At 42.3% G+C, this 21,828-nt stretch overlaps 1 protein-coding gene across 4 annotated transcripts in view; it reads right to left on the bottom strand.

Moving 5' to 3' along the window:
* The window catches only part of FLNB (filamin B, beta), a 182,052-nt gene that overhangs the window by 92,716 nt on the left and 67,508 nt on the right, over window positions 1–21,828 (bottom strand). For all 4 annotated transcript variants that reach the window (XM_006862076.1, XM_006862075.1, XM_006862077.1 and 1 more), the window contains exons 2-4: window positions 5,850–6,098; window positions 4,146–4,243; window positions 1,510–1,657 (exon numbers count right to left, since the gene is read on the bottom strand). In XM_006862076.1, coding sequence (XP_006862138.1) covers window positions 1,510–1,657; window positions 4,146–4,243; window positions 5,850–6,098 — 495 coding nt within the window. The remainder of the gene's footprint in view (window positions 1–1,509; window positions 1,658–4,145; window positions 4,244–5,849; window positions 6,099–21,828) is intronic.

The following is a 21,828-nucleotide window of genomic DNA, read 5'->3' as shown; positions in this document are numbered from 1 at the left end:
ACATAAAAACAGTAACAATAAAAGACCATCTTGGGACAGCAGGGATATTTAAATACAATCTGGATATTAGATGATATGGAATTATTGTTCATTTTCCCATGTGTGATAATGACTATTCGGGTTATGTAACAGGATATCCTATTCCTAGGAGAGGCCTGTTAATTTGGGGAGGAGCTTCACCAAATCTGCAATCTACTTTCATATAATTCTGCAATCACACACATACAAAGGGAGAGAAAGCTACTAAGTTACCTATTAGTCTTAGGAAAGGCTACACATGATATTGTGAGCATTTAAACAATTTGAACTATAAAAATTAAGGAATACAATGTATTCCCTCCCATCCCCAAAGAACAGGGAGTAAACTGTAGTTCTCTGTGCCAATCTTCACCAAAAACAACACTGTGCCGACATGGAACTATTGTCCTTAAAAAGCTGGTGTGCTTCTGGTTGGATGCCAATTAGAACATGAATGCCTGGAAAAGGCTTAGACCATCCATAACTGAGCCTGAGCAGAATGGGGTCCTGCTGACTCAGAGGTCATAAACAGGATATCTTAGCAAGGAAGCATCATCAGGGGTTAACAATAGGAAATCTTGAGGCAGCTTTAGCATAACGGAAGGAGAAATGAATCAGCTGCCAGATGACCCAAGCTCCTGTACCACCCAGTCACTGAGTATGATGTCCTCATAAGCCTGGTCTCTGATTCCTCATCTGAAAAATGGGAACATCACTCCCTTTCTTCATTCCAGGGTAAAGGGTAAGTACCCTAAAGTCACAAAGCAACCAACAACTCTGTCTCGATCATATGACGGCAGAAGCATTTTTTAAAATCTCAGATTCACAGGCAGAAAAGAAACAAATGAAATTCTAAGTAAAAAAAAAATGAAAAAGGAGGCTTGCAGTATCTTAAAGAATTTAAGTCTAAAGGTGGAAGCAATCCAAGTGTCCATTAACAGATGAATGGATAAACAAAATTGTGGTATAAAAAGGCAAGGGAATATTCTATAGCCATAGAGACAAATGAAGTTCTGACACATGCTATGACCTGCATCAACCCTAAAAGTATTACGGGTTAGTGAAATAAATCAGTTACAAAAGGATCCTACATGATCCCACTTATAGGAAATGTTGACAATAGGCAGATGCACAGAGACAAAAGTAGCTGAGTTCTTACCAGGGAATGGGGAGAGGAGAGAAAAGGGAAAGGGAGTTGTTGCTAAAAGGACACTGATTTCTGTTTGGGGTGATGAAAAGTTTTAGAGAGAGACAGGGGTGACAGTTATGCAACATGGTGAACTAATGAATGTCATAGTATAGTACACTGAAAAATGGTGAACATGGAAAATGCATGTTTGTATACACACATACACACATATACTTTGCCACAAATAAATAAATGATAATTAAGCTAATACATTCTTGATTTTGAGAACCTTTCTTCTGAAGTTACATAAAAATCTCCAACACCAGTGGACAAGTTCCAAATGCAACAGAACCAGCACTTACCTCTGCCATAGGCCCTGGCTTTCTTTGGGTTGAGTTTGGGTTTAAGAGGAGCCCCTGGCTTGAGCTTGGCTTTGGGAAACTGGGACAGGTAGGTCATCACGGAGTGCTCATCCACATCCGGGTGAATGATTTCTTCGGGAGTGATGACCTACAATGATAACATGGTGGTTGGTCACCCAGAAAGCATCACCTTCCAATTGCTAAAAGTTTCTGCAAAAGTCTCTCAGTTATACACTGCAGACATTAGAAACTGAGTCAGCATCTCAGTTAAGTGAAATTACATTAAACCTACATACCAAGATCAGTGTTTTTTAAAACAGTTCCACTATTCCCTTTAAGATATGATAGAAGCTGGGGGACCTTCCAGAACAATATATTTATATACCAAATTTACACATCATTTCAGCAAGATCATGACCCCACTTCCCCTGACCCCAACAAGACTCATTCCCTGAACCAAATTTTCCAAAGGGGACAAGATAAACCAAATCATGGAAGAAGAAACAATTAGATACAGGTTTCTGAGCATATCACAGAACAGAGTATAGATAAGCTGGCCTCTTCTTTACTCATGCACCTACTGTCTGCATCTCTAATAATCAATTATTAATAAAAAAATTTTTTTAAAAGACAACACAGTGACATAGTAGACATGGAAGTCAATACATTAAAAAAAATAAAACCACCAAACCCATTGCCACTGAGTCAATTCTGTGACTCTATATAGGGGTTCCAAGATTGTAAATCTCTATGGGAGCAGTCTCCTTTCTTTCTCAGAGCAGCTGGTATGTTTGAACTGCAGACCTAGCAGTGAGCATCCCAATGCCTAACCAACAGTAGAACTGTGGCTTCTTGCTCAATACATTATTGTTGTTGTTAAGTGCCATGGAGTTGGTTCTGACTCATAGCTACCCTATACGGGGTTTCCAAAGAGGGGCTGGTGGGCTTGAACCACTGACCTTGTGGTTAGCAGCTCAGTGCTTATTCTGCACCAGGACTCCTCACTCAATATACTGAACGCCATTAAAAAATGAGGCGGGGTAAATTTCCCCTGATATTGAACTCAAGAGCAAAATTAGACCTATGCTGGACAGGCGATACCAGTGCTCCAGAAGGGGTCCCAGCCTTGGCTCCACCACCTGACCCAGCCCTGAACAGCACTCAAAGTCCTCACTGTCCCAAGCCACACTTCCTTGGTCAAACAGAAGGCTGTCTCATGAACCAGGTTAATCAAGTGCAGATGAGCAGCAGCTGGCACTCTTTCTCACATAGTAAACACCAGAAACATTGTGATGACTAGCCTGTAGAAACAAGACAGCTATCCATACATTTCAAGAAAAGTAGAATGTGTGCTGACTTAGCCATTTCTTCCAGGCAGACCCCTTCAACAACTAACAGTGCCAATATCACATGAATGTCATAAAGAGATGATTTTAGGTTTCAGAGGAGATGGAAAACATATTACACCACTTCCTGAAGGCAGAAGAGCCAAGCAATGGGCCGTGTACTGGCGACGTGATTCCAAAACCAATCCAGAGAAACATAAGCAAGCTTTTCACTGAATTTGGATCTAAACATCAACTTAGATCTTAATGGGGCCTATAATGAGGACCTCCATCCTGTGGCACTGGCTACCCACCGCGTTTGTTCACCAATCCTTTGAATACAGGAGTCATGCTACTTAATTATTAAATACAGTTTCTGGAAGGAACACACTGGTTTCTCTCTATGCTATGGAGAATGGACCGCAATTAAGCAACTGCAGAAGGTTTCCAAGACTTATTCACCTTTCAAATCCTCTTGTTACATCCCCATGACAGCATCATGGTGTTTTTATTGGTAAGTGTCGCCGAGTCAGTTCTAACTCATAGCGACCTGTACAGGGTTTTCAAGACTTTTCAAATCTTTGTAGGAGCAGAAAGCCTCATCTTTCTCCTACAGAGTAGCTGGTCAGCTGGAACCACCAAGCACAGTCCTGTGGTCATCCAATGAAGCCACTGTGCTCCCTCTGATAGTATTATGGCCAATACAAATTCTACCACAATGTCCATTAATGATAAGATTATCCAGATTTAAAAACATCTTTTTTTTTTTTAAGTTCTAAGTCCTGTGACTTCCCCTAAAATAATGGATTAAAACTATGTTTTTTAAAGCGGTTAAAAAAAAGGGTTGACTACTTGCATACTAGCAATTTCTTATGGCTCATAAGTCGTGAAGGTCTACGTGTACACTCTGGATTTCAAAAAATAGCCTTCAAAATATCTAAAGCGGGAATACTATAAAATCTGTAAGCAATTAGTAAAAAAGAATGGCATGCAGATTTGCAGACACTCTACAGGGAGTCCTGGGGTGGCGCTGTGGGCTAAAGGCTACAAAGTTGTTTGAACTGCAAGGTCGGTGGTTCAAGCTCACCACCTGCTCCTTGGAAACCCTATATGGGGTCGCTATGGCTTAGAATCAACTCTTTCAGTGAAAGCCTATTTTTTTATGAGTAAACTGAGGAAGATGGGAGGGTGTCACAGGTAATGCTCAAGTAACATTCCTTGAAGGCTGAATACAGAGAATCACACTGCCTGCCTGACCCAGAAAGGCATCCCCAGAGCACTCGAACATGTAGTGGATGGCGCAGCACATACCTGTGGGACACCCAGCCAGTCATCTGCCTGCTGCATGGCTTCCCGTGCATTATCCACAGGCTTTCGTGGATCCCAGGACTCCCAGTCTGGGCACAGACCTGTTAACATAACACAAAATATGCTTTTAACATTAGCTGACTGATTAAAAGATACCACAAGCCTAATGTGAAAGGTGAGGTGATGTAAGTAGGTACAACCCACTTGGTCTATTACTTCAGAGAATGATTTTTTTCCAAAGATCTCAATGAATTATATATTTTATGGAGAAAACGAAATCACAGATGTCAGCGTGTAGAGTGGGAATTACTCTGCAATAGCTTAAGACTTTTCCACTAGCCTGCCATCATCCTTCATTAAAGCAGGAATTGTTATTGTTGTTGCTAAGTGCCATCGAGTTGGATCCGTCTCATAGCGACCCTGTATAGGGTTTCCAAGGAACAGCTGGCAAGTTTAAACTGCTGACCTTGTAGTTCACAGTCCAGTACTGATCCTACAGCACCACATCAGGAATTCAAAAACAGGAATCAGAAGGTCCTTAAAGGTTTGGAATGTATATATGTGGCCTGTAAAACCATTTGGGCCTGGTGCCTTTTTGTAGATTTTGGACCCATTCCTGGACATACACAAAAAGACTGGACTAATACAAAAAGACTGGACTAGCATTTTGTATGATTCAAATATACACTAGCTCAAAGGCAAAAACTAGAATTATCTTTAAAAGCTTTTGTAAGAATATATGACTGGAGTAAAAAGAGCTTACTTAAGCCAGGGAACATTATCCAAAAATGTGTCTTTGGAAGGAAGCAGGAGAGAAATTACTGGGAAATGCACTGATACTACACTTCAAGTTATTCCTGCATGACACCAGCTTATAGGTTTTCTAGAGGAAGAATGGGGCCTATACTCAGGCCTCCTTCTCTAGCCAACAGACATCAGGTAGTTCTGCTTTGAGCACATGGAGAACCTCAAGCTGTGTTCAGCATATACATAGTACTCAGTAAATAGAAAATATGATCAGAGTAGATATTTTATTAAATACATTTTTAAAACGTGCTTATAAGCACAGGCTCTGGCTTTTGTATGGAGTGGGAACCAGCAAACGCTACCCATCAATCTCATCCCATCAGTGAGGATAATTGCTAGTTTGATGTACACACAACCACTCAGGAAAGACGAGACCATCAAGAATGGTAAAGGCTCCAAACTGGATCCTGACCAAACACTATTTCACAGCATTGTAGAAAGAAAAAGGCGGAGAAACCCATATAGAGTCAACCCAGAGGTTAATAAAAATGGGTACTTTCCACTCAATGGAAGTTTTTAGATTTTCAAGCCAAGCCACCTAACAGACCCACATGCTTCTGCTAAAGCTAGTGGGAAGCTAGGCACCAACTGTGGGAAGCAGCAGGATTTTGGGGTTTGGAAGTTAAACTCAAGGCCTGCTCCAAGGCCTTCACTGGGAACTTAGACAAGTAACTAAGTTCAGTGCTCCAACAAGTTGATGGATGCACCTCTAAGACCTGTCACTGGGAGGAAAAACAGAGCTATTTTTAGTTCAACTAGCTGTCTTACAATGAGCTAGAATCAGAAAAAATATACCAATAACAGTAAGCCTGGCTTTCCCATTGAAAACACACAGTCTTAAGAGTCCAAACCAGAATATACACCCTCAAAGATATGGTTTAGACAACCACGAGTTCTTACCTGGAGCACAGCTATCTACCAGAGCTCCCAAGGCTTTGCCATCTTGCCAGTTCTGGTTAAAGTTGGTAATAGGCAAGTAGGGGATCTTGTTCTGAATCCATCCCAGCAGTCTCTGCTTTGGCGTCTGCTTCTTGGCATCATCATCCCCTTCATCCTCCCACACAGGCATGGAAATGGAATAGTGCAGGATCAGTGTCCACACCAGGCCCAAGATGAGCTTCAGGTTCCCATCTACGATGGCTTTGCTGTCTGGAGAGAGAAGCACAGACTTAACATTTTTGCTCTTTGTAATAAAGTGAATTAAGTCTTCGTTAGCTAGAGAAACACACTGAAGTATTTAAGAACAAAAAGATGCAATATCTGGAATCTGCTTTAAAATATTTGGAGATGCAAATAAATGAACTAAAAATGGTAAGTCGTTGTTAACTGCAACTGGGTCATATATATGTGAGAATGCATTACACTATATTCTGTACTTTTGTATATGTTTAAATTTATCCGTAATAAAAATGCATTTTAAAAATGTAAAGACCCGATAGCAAAAAAGACAAAAGAACCAATTTAAAAGTGGGCAAAGGACTTGAATGGCTTTTTCTCCAAAGAAGATATACAAATGGCAATGAGCACATGAAAAATGACCAATAGTCTTAGTCACTGGTGGTGGTGGTGTGCCGTGGAGTCAATTCTGACTCATGCATAGGATTTCCAAGGCTGTAAATCTTTAGGGGAGAAAAAAGCCTCATCTTTCTTCCGTGGAGCTGCTGGTAGTTTCAAAGTGATGACCTTAAGGTTCGCAGCCTGACTTGTACCCACTACGCAACCAGGGTCACTGCTGTTGTTAATTGCCATCAAGTTGGTTTCCAACCCATAGCGACCCTCTATAGGATTTCCAAGGAGCAGCAAATGAGCTTGAACCGTTGACTTTGTGGTTCAAACTGACCTTGCAGTCCAGAGCATTAACCCCGCAGCACCACATCACAGCTCTACCAGTCTTTAAGGAAATGCAAATCTAAACCACAAAAACCCACTTTGCCCCCACTAGACTAGCTACTTAAAACAGAAAATAACAAGTAGTGAGGAAGATGTGGAGGCAAAATTTGGCTCACCTTTCAAGAGCCAGAGGCAGTGAGTGGCTGTGAGTGGTGGCACATCACTCCCCTAGGGTATGTGTGACTGTGTCAGGGTTCTCCCCCTTGACACAAGAACCTCACTTGGCTCCTCAGCCATCCCACGCCCCACCCCCACGCCCCACCCCAGGGCTGTAACAGTCTGCTGGGGTACAACTGAGTTTTCTTCATTATGGAGTCCCACCAACCAGGAGCCACCTGGATGTTGCCAAAACACAGGTCATATTGACCTTAATGAAACCCAACTGCAACCACATGAAAAAAACCAACTCGCATCCTCATGAAGATGTAGACAGAATGCCACTCAGAACAGAAAGGCATGGGTAATTTTTTATTTCTCATTTAGTCTGTCTGATTAATGCTGCAACAAAAGACCCTCTTGAAAGTCCACACACAAACCTACAGAAATGGTTGCAAATTCAGACATAATAAAACTCAGACTATCTAAAACTGGACAATATAAAGGTGAACTTCAACTAGCTCCCAGAACAACCCTCATTCAAATTTACAGTGCCCAGAAAGTTTCTATGTACTGAATTGTGCAAACAACTCCCATGCAGAACCAGCTACATAACTAGTGGAACCCAATGAGAAACAAAAAAATAAGGTTTCTTGAACAAAGTGTATTAAGAATTCCAAGACTGGGACAACAGCACATTAAACCAAGCACATGGCCCTTCTGGGTGTCTCTTGTGCAGCTGTGCCTGTCATGTGACCAAGATCCAGTTTTGAAGGGTCTACGGGCAGTAAAGTAGTGATGATGTGCAGCAAACACCAGACCCTGCCCAGAACTCACACAATGAGGAATCCATGCCACTGTTTCTCCAGCAGGCAGCCCTTGACCTTGGTTGAATTTTTTGTACTAACTGTTCTGTTAAGAGGGTGTTTTTGATATACTATTGAGTTACTATCCATTGATAGCACCACCTGGTCAGTCAGTTTGTTGTACTATGGTGGCTTGCATTTTGCTGTGATGCTGGAAGCTATGCTACTAGTACTTCAAATAGCAGCAGGGTCACCCACAGTGGGTGGTTTTGGCGGAGTTTATAAACTAAGAAGAAAAGTATGGCAATCTGCTTCTAAAAATTAGCCAATGAAAACCCTGTGGATCATAACAGATACTGTTTGAGACTTCAACTTGCTTATTTGGATACATCATCCAGAGGGACCAATCACAGAAAAAGCTCCTCATGTTCGGTAAAGTCGAGGGTCACCGAAAATGAGGTAAACCTTCAGTAAGACGGGCTGACACATAAATTCAATAGTGGATTCAAAGATACCGACTGTAACGAAGATGGCATAGGAGTAGACATTGTTTTGTTCTGTCTCACATATGGTCTCTGGCTCAGAGCCGATTCAATGGCGATTAACAGCCACTAATGATCATAAGAAATTCCAGGTCAAATAGTTTTCCATGCCAGTTTCTTTAATTCACATGAAAGGGAGAAGGGCAGTCTTCAAAAGGGTGCCCCCAAAAAACAAAAAAGGAAAAGAAATAAAGTATGTGTGTACGTGTGTGCTGGTCACGCTCCAGGGCAGTGGTGGTGTGATGGTACATGTGAAGTTTTATATCTTGCACCACGAGGGATCTGCACAGGCAAAGACTTCTCAACCAGCCATGGCACCGGCCTGCGAATGCTCTTCAAAATCAAAACGTGTAGATTTAGTTCATAAATCAAAACATGAGATCAGTTTGCTCTACTTTCACCCAGCTCACACATGCTGGTCTAAAGGAATGACAAAGAAATCCATTTAAAAAAAAAAAGAGGTGGGAAATACGACCCCATTAAAGTCTGAGCCAAATTTATGAAAAATACAATGCCCAGAACTTCTGTTTCCAATGAAGTCAAAGTGGGTGTCCAAACAGGAAAGCTCCCATTAGAGTCTCATTGGAATAAATGATACCTTTGTCCTGGCCTACTAAGAAGCTGGAGGAAAAGCAGTCTTTATTCCAAAAGTGACTTTGACACATGAAGGTTCAAATGCTTAAACAAACTCTTGGACCAATAAAAAGATGGCAATTTGCCCAAAAGGCTTCCTCTGTTCTCATGCTCATGAAATAGGAGATCTCTCCATGCCTTGAAAATGAAATGCTATACAGTGTCCCGAAGTCCATGTGTGATCATGACAACAGATTACAGAATCTTCAGACTCTGCAATGTTTATACCAAGTGTAAACATGGAGTTGAAGTATAAAAGGAAGAAAAGTCCAGATGAGCTTCCGGCAGGATTCCACATTGTTAAGATTTGCTGAGGGCCTCTTTCAGAAATAAAATAAGCCAACACTGGCCACGCCTGTTCAACCATCTAAAATCAGCTTAGATTATGGTGCATTGGAATAAGTCCATGGGTTTCTCCTCCCTGGATCCAGCCAATTGTAACTCCCTAGCTATCTGGACAACACCAACCCTCAAACCACACATACTTTCTTAAACTACTTAAAACCATCCACTGTTGCTTATAAATATTGCCAGGAGTTCTCTCTTTCTTTTTAAATAGCAAGCTGAGCTACTGCAAATTTGAGGGTGGAATATTTTTACATCATTCGGTACATAAATTTGCCAGTCCTTGTTAAGAAGTATTCTGGAATGGACGTATTTATGGAGGTGGAAAAAAGAGCTATTTTCAGACAATCCTCAGATGCTGACTACATCTGGAAACACCTCCTTTGTGAATACGTTACCAGAAGGCAGAAGGTGGTGTTCTGTGCACCTACTGCATTGCAGTACTGTGCATCCAAGATGCTCCCAGAAGCCAATCCAGGGACCTCTTCTCTGCTGGCTACTACCATTTATCCAGAGTGGCAAGGGTGGTGGGTCCAGGAGGAGAAGCCTAGGTGGACACAATGTTGCATTCTTGTCCTCCTGGGTAAGGACAACAGGTCATCCTTTGGCCATACTGTAGCTGGTCAGAAACCGTAAGCAAGCCACTCTAAAGGACTTGAGAAGATGTGGTTTCAGAAGACCTGCTTCTAGTGTGCTTGGGGACCAGTCACCAAGACCACATTCCACACTGTGACTTGGCCAGGATGCTACATTCTGCTGCCTGCCCTCTCATCTCTGTTACCCACAGCATGGCAGTGTGGTTATGAATTAGACCCTGCAAGACAGCTCCACTAGATATACGACTTTACACAAGTCATCCATTGTCTGTCTCTGAACCTTGTTTTTGCTCATCTGCCAAATGGGAATGCTCACAGTCAACAACATCACAGAGTTACTGTAAGTAGTTGAGACAGAGTATGCCAAGAGTTGAGCACGGTGCCTGGAGCACAACAGACATTTAATAAATGTTAACTTCCTATTCCTTCCCTCATTCACCTAGCATTTGACTACCTGTTATGAGCCCACCACTGTTTCCCAAAGCCAGAAGCCTAGAAGCTATCATCCAAGTGCTGTGGACAAAAAGGAGATGAAAGTACAGAAAATGTTTGTAAATTAGCAGACAGATGAAATGTTAAATCTGTCACTTCTCAGAGCCAAGAAATTTATAATGAGGACCAGGACTGCAGCATACAGAGGTCCCTGCTCTCCTGTTTCAAGAAGAGGCAGGCCCTCAACACTATGAACACACTATTATGCTGGGCAGCATAGAATACCAGCATGGAACCAAGAATCATCCAGATACTACCAATAATGGGCTACCAGACCTTCCAAAACAGAATAGGGTACAAAGAACAGCCCACAGGGGACAAGGGCCCGGTCCCTCCTTGATTTCCTTGGTGTCATGGTACCTCATGCTCACCATTGATCTTTGAGTCCAATTTGCCTGGAACACTGCACCCACTCCCTCTGTCTTCACCTAGAAAATGTCTCTTCTCCATCCGACTCTGCAGAACTGGAAGACATCCCCTGTTACACGTCCTCTCAACACTCGATACTGTGTCTTCCTTTTTCAGTAAATTAACATCGGTCTCACATCTGCCTCTTCTGTCAAAGTGTCAGTGCCATAAAGTCAGTAGCAGAGTCAGTTTTGCTCTCTCCTGTTCCCACTGCCTCATACACTTGGCCATTTGGAAGGCAGTCTGCTACTCTCTCAGCTCCACAGCCCGAGGAGAAGGGCAAAGAGTACATATGCAGCCTTATCAGACAAAATTCCAAACTGTACCAGACTGTGGCCACCTCCAAACCCCAAAGCAGGAAACACAGCATCTGACAAGACTGGTTAAGTGTGCAGGCTCTTCAGATGATGACCTAGGCTCTCCTAGTCACTGGCTATCAGGACTCAGGCCATGCAATCCAGTTCCTCTACACCGCACTTTCTTCATCTGTAAATTAGGGCGACAACTAAAACACTCACGTCGGACTGCTAAAAAGGCTAAATGGGATGCCACATCTCCAGCACTTAGTGCAGACCTCAGTACACAATATGTTATATGGAAGAGGAACAGTATTATGTTAATATTGTTACTGCTACGATTCTGACCATCACTGAATTCAGCATGCTCTTGAGACAAAAAGGACAAAAGTGAATGCTTAACGGTTAAAGGTGGTGGCCACCTAGTTCATATGGGGGTCTCATGACAATGTGCTCTCAAGTGAGCCTACAGCAGCGACATTCCATGAAAGGCTGCCCTGAAGGTAACCCCACACAGCAGAGCTCACCTTACCTGGGCCTACACCCAAGGCAATAAGGCCCAGTGTTCATCTATATCTCAGAACGGCTTTGCAGCTTCCCTCCACCCTTCCTTCCTTCCAAGTATGAACATCGCGCCTCCCACCCCCACCCCCCCTGAAAAAGGTCCTCTGGATTTCTGATTCTTCTTCCTGCTATGAACTACTCAAGTACTACCAAACAAGCTATTTATGTTACTAATTTTTATACATCAATATGTCCAGGTTCAGATAAAAAGAGTTCATTCTGAAGGGCTTTTTATGTTTGTAATTTTTCAAACTCTTTCACCGTGTTGAGAAGGATTCTGTAACCATATCTGAATTGCTTACATGAATTGCCAAGGTCTGCCAAGAATAATGCATGGAGGAATGGAAGTTTCAAGAGGGCGATTACTGTGAAAATTAGCAATGTTTGTCCTGGGTGTGACATTGAGAAGTGGTGGCCAGGATTTCTTTACTACAGAATCTAGTAAACATTCCTAAATCACAGATTGGATAGTTCTACTATAGGCCCATACTACATTCCTTATGCACAACCTCAGACTTAAGATTTCCTACTTTGCCAAAACTACTCCTTCTGTGCTCTCTCACTGGCTGGACAATTTTTGCCTGGGATGCTTGAAACCATTCATTTTACATATACTTTGATTTTACAGAGTGTTTGGTGGACTTTCAGATTATAGTTCCTATGTTGTTGTTGTACGCCATTGAGTCAATTCTAACTGATGGGAACATCATGTGACAGAGTAGAACAGCTCCATAGGAATTCCTAAACTGTCACCTTTATGGAAGTAGGCCAGCAGATCTTTCTCTTACAGAGCCACTGGGTAGGTTTGAACTGCCAACTTTTCAGACAGCAGCTGAGTGCTTAGCAACTGCGTCAGCTGAGGTTGTTGTTGTTAAGTGCTGTCGAGTCAATTCCTCCCCATAGCCACCTTGTATAGTGTTTCCAAGGAGCAGCTAGTGAGCTTGAACCACAAACCTTGCAGTTCAAACAACTTTGCAGTCTGACGCATTAGCCCACAGCGTCATACCAGGACTCCGAGGTAGTACTCTATAATCTACCCCAATGCCTATTGTTTTGTTACTGTTTAGAAGCATCACTTTATTTTCAAGTTTCATTTTTAACCACTAGGCTTTTGAAAAGTTTTATCACTTTGAGAATATGTCATATCCAACACCAAAGCCACACTGGAATCGATGAAATGGTATATTAAAGGACCTAGAATATAGTATGCACCTTCCCACTGAGTAATAGTAGGAAATTCTCTAAAAGTTAGAACAAAAAGGAAAGAAAGACTCTCTAATACAATCTAAGTAGCACATACTAAACTAGGTTTTTTTTTACCCCAAAGCTGCAAGTTTCTGCGCACACTCATTCTGCAGCCACCACATGGTTTTCCTGCGTGACTGGCAGGTCAAGGTCCCCCAGGACTCCTAAGTATGCACAGTGAGACGAGGAATCCAGCCCCTGGGGGTGCAGATGAAACTCAGCATGAGCCTAAGGTTCTAGCGTGGTGGGGTCTGTCCACTGCCTCACAGCTTCCAGCCACAACTGCTCTGAGAACAGCTCCAGCTGAAACAATAAATGCTGGCTGTGAACAGAGGTCCTCAGGACCTTCTGACTCCAGCTTGGCCAAGAACTCACCATGTGACGTGGCCACCATACCTGATGCATAGTTCCCTCTCTTGAGGGACCATCTGGGCCACTCAAGGATAAGGGAGAATCTGTCTGGGAAAAACTCCTAGAGAGAAAGCTCTTGGATCAACATAAGACAAAATCTGACAGCATCTCATTCTTTCAGACTTCTCCTCTGGCCCAGGCCCTGAGCAATATGCATCACCTCATTTAACCCTCACAAGGCCTTCATATTAAGGTAGCTTTATAGAAAATCCCATTTTACAGAGAAGGATATAGATGCCACTAGCCAAAACTGACACAGTGGCAGATCCTAGATTCAAACTTAGGTCTCTGTGGTGCCAGACTGCAATGTTGCTGAAATCACATCTCATAACAGCTTGATGAAATGAGTCCAATATATAATATTAAATACATAATAATAAATGAGTTACTCTCATTTTCCAGATGAGGAAACCCAGTACCAGGAAGTAACCCTATCCGGAGTCACACAGCTAATCCATAGTAGCACTTGGGAGGTGACCCCTGGCAAGACCTCTGAACTTGTAAGTGCCACAATCCCAAACCTCTAAGGGTCTAGGAGAAAAGCACAGGAGACAGACAAAATGCACAGTGATAACAAAAGACATGGAGGACACAGGCTAGGAGTCAGAGAGATTAGTTCTAGCCCCCTTGTTTCACTCATGACTTAGCCTCTCCAAAACTTGCGGATTGAGAATTCTAAAATTACCACAGCCCCGTCCTTGCATCCAGGAGGTCCAGCTTCCATTCCCTACTGCTCAGCATGTAAGCCATCAACTCCTTGGGGAATTCAGGGAAGATGCTTTATCTAAAGCTATAGTCTATGTTTTCCCTGGAAAACAAACTGGGGTCATGCATATACTTGTAAACTCTGTTTTATTCACCTGTTCTCTATGCAACAAATATTTCCTAAGTTCCTATTGAAAGCCAAGCCCTGTGCTGGAGACAAATTCTCCCTTCAAGTATGAAAATAAGTTACACTGGTTTAAAAAATACTCCATAAGAGATGGCATCATTAGAATACTTAAAGACTCACATCTCTACATGGAAAGACATTTAAAGGTCTTTTAAGGTTAAAAAAAAAAAAAAAAAAAAAGTTCTGGTGTGGTGCTATAGGATATGCACTGGACTGACCACAAGGTTGGCCACTGAAACCCACCAGCTGCTCCTCAGAAACCCTATACAGAGTCACTATGAGTGGGAACTGACTTGACAGCACTTAACAGTAACAACAAAGGAAAAAAAGGGGGAAAAATCTTTTGTCCCTCATACTAAGTTATGTTCCCTAGATTTTGTGGTTGTATTGTTATTTGGTACCTTTTTATAATTAAAAAACAAATTTTTTTTTTAAAGTGAATATGTTGTGTATTTATCCTTCAACTACAAGTTTGTAAAAATTGAGCCTTGTTACAAAATGAGATCAAGGTGGCTTCCTTGGTTTGAAAGGGAAGAGATCAGTTTGCATTCCCCTCAACCCTCCCCGTTACAACTCATATAAGCCTGTTACAGAAATGGCAGTCTGCCCAAAGATTGTGAAGTCATAAAAGGAACAAAACTCCCAATTTAAAGTCTTGAATAGGACCCAAGCTGAGGGAAATTTCAAATAATTTATAACTGCTGCCTCTCAACATTACCAACAGAAAGACGATGAAGTTGGAAGAAAGGAAATTCTCAAGAGGTCACATAACATGGGCACTTTTGCTGCTTTATTATAAACATTGACACTTTTCAGACAGTTCCTCTTCTCACTGGGTCTCCAGTTCAGGGTCAAGGCTGTAATGTGTACCTCCAGGTGATACCACCTTCCAACCCACGATTTGATGACGAGGCTTCTATATGCAACAGAGCTCTCTGCAAAAGCTAGCTCCCTTTTGTGGATGGAATTCCACATCACCAGAATCCTGGCGTGGCACTGTAGGATAAGCACTGGACTGCCACCTGCAAGGTCAACAGTTCAAACCCACCAGCCGCTCCTCGGCAACCCTATGCAGGGTCGCTATGAGCCAATATTTAACCACACAATCACAACGGAGTCCACAAGTAAAGAACATGGGCAAAGGGATGGGTTGAACAAAAGTTGAGCCCACTCACTGACTTGCTGAGCTAAATTTAACTGAAATCAGTGCCAAGATACCAATGTGTCGGGGACACAAAGCTAGTCAATGACAAAGGCAGTCAGTCAGAAGTTTAGAGGTCCTGCCTAGGCATCAACAAAGGTTGAAGGTTCGAATACCCTCAGAGGCACCTTGAAAGAAAATCCTGATGATCTAATTCCAAAAAATCACCCACTGAAAACTATTCTACTCTGACACACCTGGGGTCACCGTGAGGCAGAATCGACTCAATACCTGAGCCATCAACAGCAATGGGGCTTCGCACACCTACACTTGGCTTCCTCGTCTATAAAATGAGAATAGTAACTAGGCTCACCTTATCAAGTGAGGTAATGTAGCAAAGCAAGAAGCATAATGCCTGATGAAGTTCCACAATCCTAACAGGTACTACTACAGCTATTATCACTACTGTATCCATTAAAATGATAATCACACACAAACTTAGGGGCTAACGGTGCTCTGTTAGCATTGTAGAAAAGATACAATGCCACGTAATTCTGGTTCAAGACTGCTCAGAGGCACATGGCCCAGACTCAGTCTTGCAGCACTGACAAGCATTCCATCTGCTAACGACCACAGAGCTGGGCCCAGGAGAGACCCTGGATTAAGGCTGATAGAATCAAGATGTTCTCTGCTCAGTGTGCTGCTGAATGAACTGGCAGTTTGCTAAAATCTGCAGGCCACCCCGTCTCCTCCAGCAGATTCCTAAGCAGGCTGTTGGGGCCAGGCTCGGCCACTGCTGACAGAGAAGTAAATGCAAGGTCAATAAATTCAAATTGAAGCACAAAGTAATCAAAAACGTTCCCTAACATTAGTTTATTTTTTTCTAATGGGTGGGTGTGGTATGGTGTGGTATGGTGTGGTGTGGTGTGGTGTGGTGTGGTGTGGTGTGGTGTGGTGTGGTGTGGTGTGGTGAGGAGACAAGTTTTGGTATTAAAGTGATCTTTAAACAGTAACGTAGCTCCTTACAAAAATATAAAACGTGAGGGGATAGCAAGAAAACAAATTCAATGCCACCTCTCTGTGAATAAACAGTTAAATAAACTTTACGACCAATTCATGCAGGAGAAAAACAAGCTGCATGTTCCATTGCTGCAGGCGTCCATGAGCTGTTAAGGGAGCAGGACAATTCACAGAAGAATCTATCAGACTTTCCATGGTTTTTAAGAGGTACAGCTCTGTATCTGGACAGAGAAAGATCTGGACAGTGAAGTGTCCTCATCACCTCTCTGGGGAAAAGATGAAGAGAGCAAAGGTGGAAGACGAGCTTTTACTTTTTTTGTTACAGGCTTCTATAGTGTTTGAATTTTTAATTATGAATACTAACACACATCCCCCCAAAAGACAGAAACCAAGCAACGGACACGCTGAAGAACTGTACATTTTATTAAAACTGCTTGTTGGAATCTGTAGGCACTGATGTGGGGAAACGAGCAGGTTTTATCAAAAGGTAAAAGCGCTGTGCGCAGTAGGTTAAGGGTAGTTCAGTGGTAGAGTCCTCACCATCTATGTGGGAGAGCCAGGTTCGATTCCCAGTTATTGCACCTTGTGCTCAGTCACCACCTGCTTTCATGTTGCTGTGATACTGGACAGTTTCAGTGGAGCTTCTAGACTAAAATGGAAAAAAGGACAAAAGGACTGGCCGTCTAACTTCCAGAAACTAGTCAATAAAACACTATGGGGCACAAGGGTCCCACACAACCGATCGTGTTGAGATGGTGCAGGACCAAGTGGTAATTCGTTTCACTGCTAGTTACTCCATGTTTCTGTTGTTGTTAAGTGCTGTGGAGTCAATTCCAACCCACAGCAACCCCATATAGGGTTTCCAAGGAGCAGCTGGTGAGCTTGAACCACTGACTTTGAAGTTCAAATGGCTTTGCAGTCTGGTGCATTAACCCACAGCGCCATACCAGGACTCCAGTTACTCCATAGCAATTAGCAATAATAGATTTGCATTTCGGTAAACTGGAATGATGTAATTGGGTTTGTATATGAATAGGAAGGTATGGTACTGTAGGGTAAGCTCTAGGCTGCTAACAGCAAAGTCAGTGGTTCAAACCCACTAGTACTGCTCAGAAACCATACACAGAGTCACTATGAGTAGGAACCAAGTCAATGGCATTTAACACCAACAACATGCATACAGTATCTCTGGAAAAGGCAAAACACTGTCAACTAACAGTGCTGGTGCTTTGGGGAAGAGGAGCAGAGAATGAACATCAGAAGGAGTAGGAGAGAGAGGTCTTTCACCTTTTTATATAGCACACAATTTTCACCATGTACAATGTTACGTACAAACGAGTGACTACATGCAGACTTTGAGAGGTTGCCTAGTTGTCTTTCAGATGATCTCCATTGCTTAGCTTTCACAATGAACCACCCAAATACCCTCCCAGTCCTCCACCAGACACAACCATTCTGGCCCAGCAAGCCTCTAGAGATGGCCTGTGTCATTTCCAAACAGAAGGAGTAGAAGATGTTGAAGATTACATTGCAAGAAGATGGTGTCATCTGGTTGCCTTTGGGCATGTTTTTCAAAACAGCAAAAAACTAGCCACCCACATCCCTGATGACTGCGTACCTACCTCCCCCTTCCCCCTTTGCCTAGCACCCTCAGTGGGCTCTTCTCAGATATGTTGTTGTTGTTGTTAAGTCTCATCGAGTCAACTCACAATGACCCTGTATAAGACTTCCAAGGAGCAGCTGGTGGGTTTGAGCTGCCAATCTTATGGTTCACAGTCCAGTGATGAACCTACAGCACCACACATGAAACAGAGCTGGACCCAGTGTGATTACCACTGAATTTTCACAGCTGCCTTATAAGGTACCGTGATTAGCCACAACTTCCGGATAAAAAGAAACAATGAACAGGTAACTTAAACCCTAGTTGCATTGCGCATAGTGGTGGGATTTGAACCTGAACCACCTGACTCCAAGACACACTGTTGGCTGCTGACCATTACACCCTGGCCACCAGGGCAGGGTCCAAAGAAAGGGTCTTCGTACATGAACAGGGTGGTATTACAAAGGCTTGAAAAACTGTCAAAAGCTGTTGTTGTTGTTAAGTGCTGCTGAGTCAGTTCCGACTCACAACGACCCTGTACAGGGTTTCCAAAGAGCAGCTTTTGAGGTCAAACTGTCGACCTTGTGGTTCAAAGTGATCTTGTGGTCCAGTGCTTTATCCTAGAGCGCCATACCAGTGGGTTACATCATCTTTCTAAAAGAGATTTATCACTGTGCTCCATAATAGCCAGCCATGGCAGTAAGATAGATGGACCCAATACATAGAAGGTCAGCTTCTCTGCTAAAGAGCGAACACATTCTAACATTCCTGAGGCACGCTGTCCAAGTGTAGCGCAAGCAGCAACATACGATAGATATCCAAGGCATCACTCCAACCACCAGCTGCCGTGGTTTCTGAGGACACACAGTCCCCCATCTGATTCCTTTATTAGCAATCCTTCATCTAAAGATGCCTCAGCGTTAAGCAAGAAGTTGCTTCCCGTTTAGCAGGAACACCAGCTTGGGCGTCTAAATCTCACAGCAACTGTGCACGGAGTCTTACCTGAGGCACATTTGTGTCACTCCAAACACGCTCACAATTCAGACCCTATCCACTTAACGTTTTTTTTTTTTTCTCAAACCAACACACTTTTTAACTCAGCCCAAACAACTCCACCTATGAAATCCCAGGTTTGACACATGCTTTTTAAAAATGCTCATGAACATACATACAATTTTTAATAAGGTAGTGAAATCATCAGTACAACATCTTCATTTCCATACATTAGATGTTAGCTGGTTGCCCAAGACAAAGGGTTTGTAAGGTCATAGAAATAAGCTGGGGCGCACTGCATTGAACAGTTTTTAAACTGCTTCAGGACTTTCCAAAGCCTTTAAAATGCAAATGTACATGGACACCTCTCTCACCTTGACTGGAATAGGGTACTTTGCTTTAACATGAGTACTAGCTCAAAAGACACTAATATTTTCCAGAACAAAGTTTGGATAATTCTACCTTAGATTGCCCTCTATTGAAACTTCTTTTGAACACTCCCCATAGGCTAGGAAATAACATTTCATAAAACTGGTAGGTTGTGAGGTTAGGGAGACAGGTAAAAGGAATAAAAGTAGGAAGACAGGAAATAAGAAACTGAGGCTTTCTCTAACCCACAACTGTTTCTATGGCGTGACTAAGAAGCTAGAACCTTGATACTTGTAGTCTACAAGTTCTGCTGATAAAAGGCGATAAAATAGATTCTCAAAACATTGTTCCTAATTAAGAGGCACTATGTTGTTGTTGTTAGGTGCCATCAAGTTGGTGCCAACTCAAAGTGACACTATGCACAGGAAAACAAAACACTGCCCGGTCCTGGGCCAACCTCACAATTGTTGCCCTGCTTGAGCCCACTGATGCTGCCATTTTGCCAATCCATTTCAATGGGGGTCTTCCTCTTTTTCTCTGACCCTCCATCTTACCTAACATGATATCCCTCTCCAGCAACTGGTCCCTCCTGACAATATGTCCGAAGTATGAGAGACGAAGTTTGACCATCTGGCTGCATCTCTTCCAACACAGACGTTGGTTCTTTTGGCAGCTCATAGTACTTTCAATATTCTCCTCCAACACCATAACTCAACTGCAATCAATTCTTCTACTGTCTTCCTTATGCACTGTCCAGCTTTTGCATGCATATGAGGTTACTGAAAATACCATGGCTTGGGTCAGGTGCACCTTAGTCCTCAAGCTGACATCTTTGTTCTTCAACACTTTAAAAAGGTCTTGTGTAGCAGATTTGCCTAATGCAATACGTCGTTTGATTTCTTGACTGCTGCTTCCACGAGTGTTGATGGCTGATCCAAGAAGAATGAAGTCCTTGACAACTTCAATCTTTTGAAAGCCACTATGCACACCCCTTAACATGATGATAATGAAATTCTGATGATATCTAACTTACTTAAAGGCCACACTGAAAACAAAACAAAACAAAAAAATCTTAATTGTACCAGGGCAAACTATAATTCTTAAACATAAGCAATGATTTAAAGTAATCTAAAATCATTCCCAAACCAACTTCCTCCTGTCTTGGTTTACTTTAGAGTTTCTAATGTCAAAATCTTCTTCCATAAACAACATATTGGCAAGTGGGGAAGATGGAATCTAATAATTTGGAAAGATGCTTACATCTTTAGTAGGAAGAGGAAGAGTCAGTCTGATATGAGAACTGGAATGTAACATTTTGTTAATAGGGAAAGCCTCTAGTACTTCTAACCCAATTGCCACTCAATTCTAAACTTCCTATGTATGAGAAAGAAGGGCTTGTACTACAGTAAGAATATTTATATAATAACTTTTCAGTCACTTCATGAGCGTGCAAAAGCTGGACAATGACTAAAGAAGACCGAAGTACTAATGCATTTAAATTACGGTGTTGGTGAAGAATATTGAATATATCATGCATTGCCAGAAGAACAAACAAATCTATCTTGGAAGAAGTACAGCCAGGATGTTCCTTGGAAGTCAGGATGGCAAGAATTCACCTCACATATTTTAGACATGTTGTGAGGAGAAGAGACCAGCCCCTGGAGAAAGACATCATGCTAGGTAAAGTAGAAGGTCTGGGGAAAAGAGGAAGAAGATGTCAATGAGATGGACTGACATTGGGCTCAAGCATTGGAATATTTGTAAGGATGGTGAAGGACCAGACAGTGTTTTGTTCTGTTGTAACACAGGGTCACTGAGTCAAAACCAAATCGACAGTACCAAACAGCAACAACAACTTAGTAACTAAAACACATCTAAGTAGTAGCCCTAATATTAGTCACTAAAAAAATGTTCAGAAGCATAATAATATCAGCTGTTGAGTCATGCATTTGACTTGAATGCTGATTAAGCCATCCCCTCAACTTCTATTATTAGATACAAATCTGAGATTTAATCAATTATAACATAAATGTCATGGAGCAGGGTCCTGGATTTGTCTTCAGTATCCTTGTGACCTTGTACCTAGTATGATGCTTGAAACACAGTAGAAAGAAGAAAATGAAAAAGGCTGATTAAAACAACCAACTACCGCCTAAACATCCACCACCCACCAACCAACGGCCAACCAATCCAATCAAACAACCAACTACCAGCCAACTCACAAAGCAACCCACCCACAAACCAATCAGGAACCAAACAAGCATCCAACCAACTAACCACCCATCCACCAACCACCCATTAGCCACCCCAGAAACTACTGCCCTAAAATAATCTTTAAATCTTAAACTAAAAAGATCCCCTGAAGTCTTCTCAAAACAAACAAAAAGACCAATTTAAACTTAACTAGTAGAGAATGTCTGCCTTAAGCATTATACTATTAAAATCTAGCTATCAAGGAGTCTTGGTGTGGTGCTATAGGATAAGCACTGAACCACAAGGTTGGTTTAAATCGTAAGGTCAGAGGTTCAAACCCACTAGTC

Source organism: Chrysochloris asiatica, unplaced genomic scaffold (assembly GCF_000296735.1).
Source record: "Chrysochloris asiatica unplaced genomic scaffold, ChrAsi1.0 scaffold00046, whole genome shotgun sequence".
In the NCBI taxonomy this organism is placed as follows: domain Eukaryota; kingdom Metazoa; phylum Chordata; class Mammalia; order Afrosoricida; family Chrysochloridae; genus Chrysochloris; species Chrysochloris asiatica.
The sequence above is the reverse complement of the archived record's forward strand: the minus strand, read 5'-3'. Positions and strand labels throughout refer to the sequence as shown.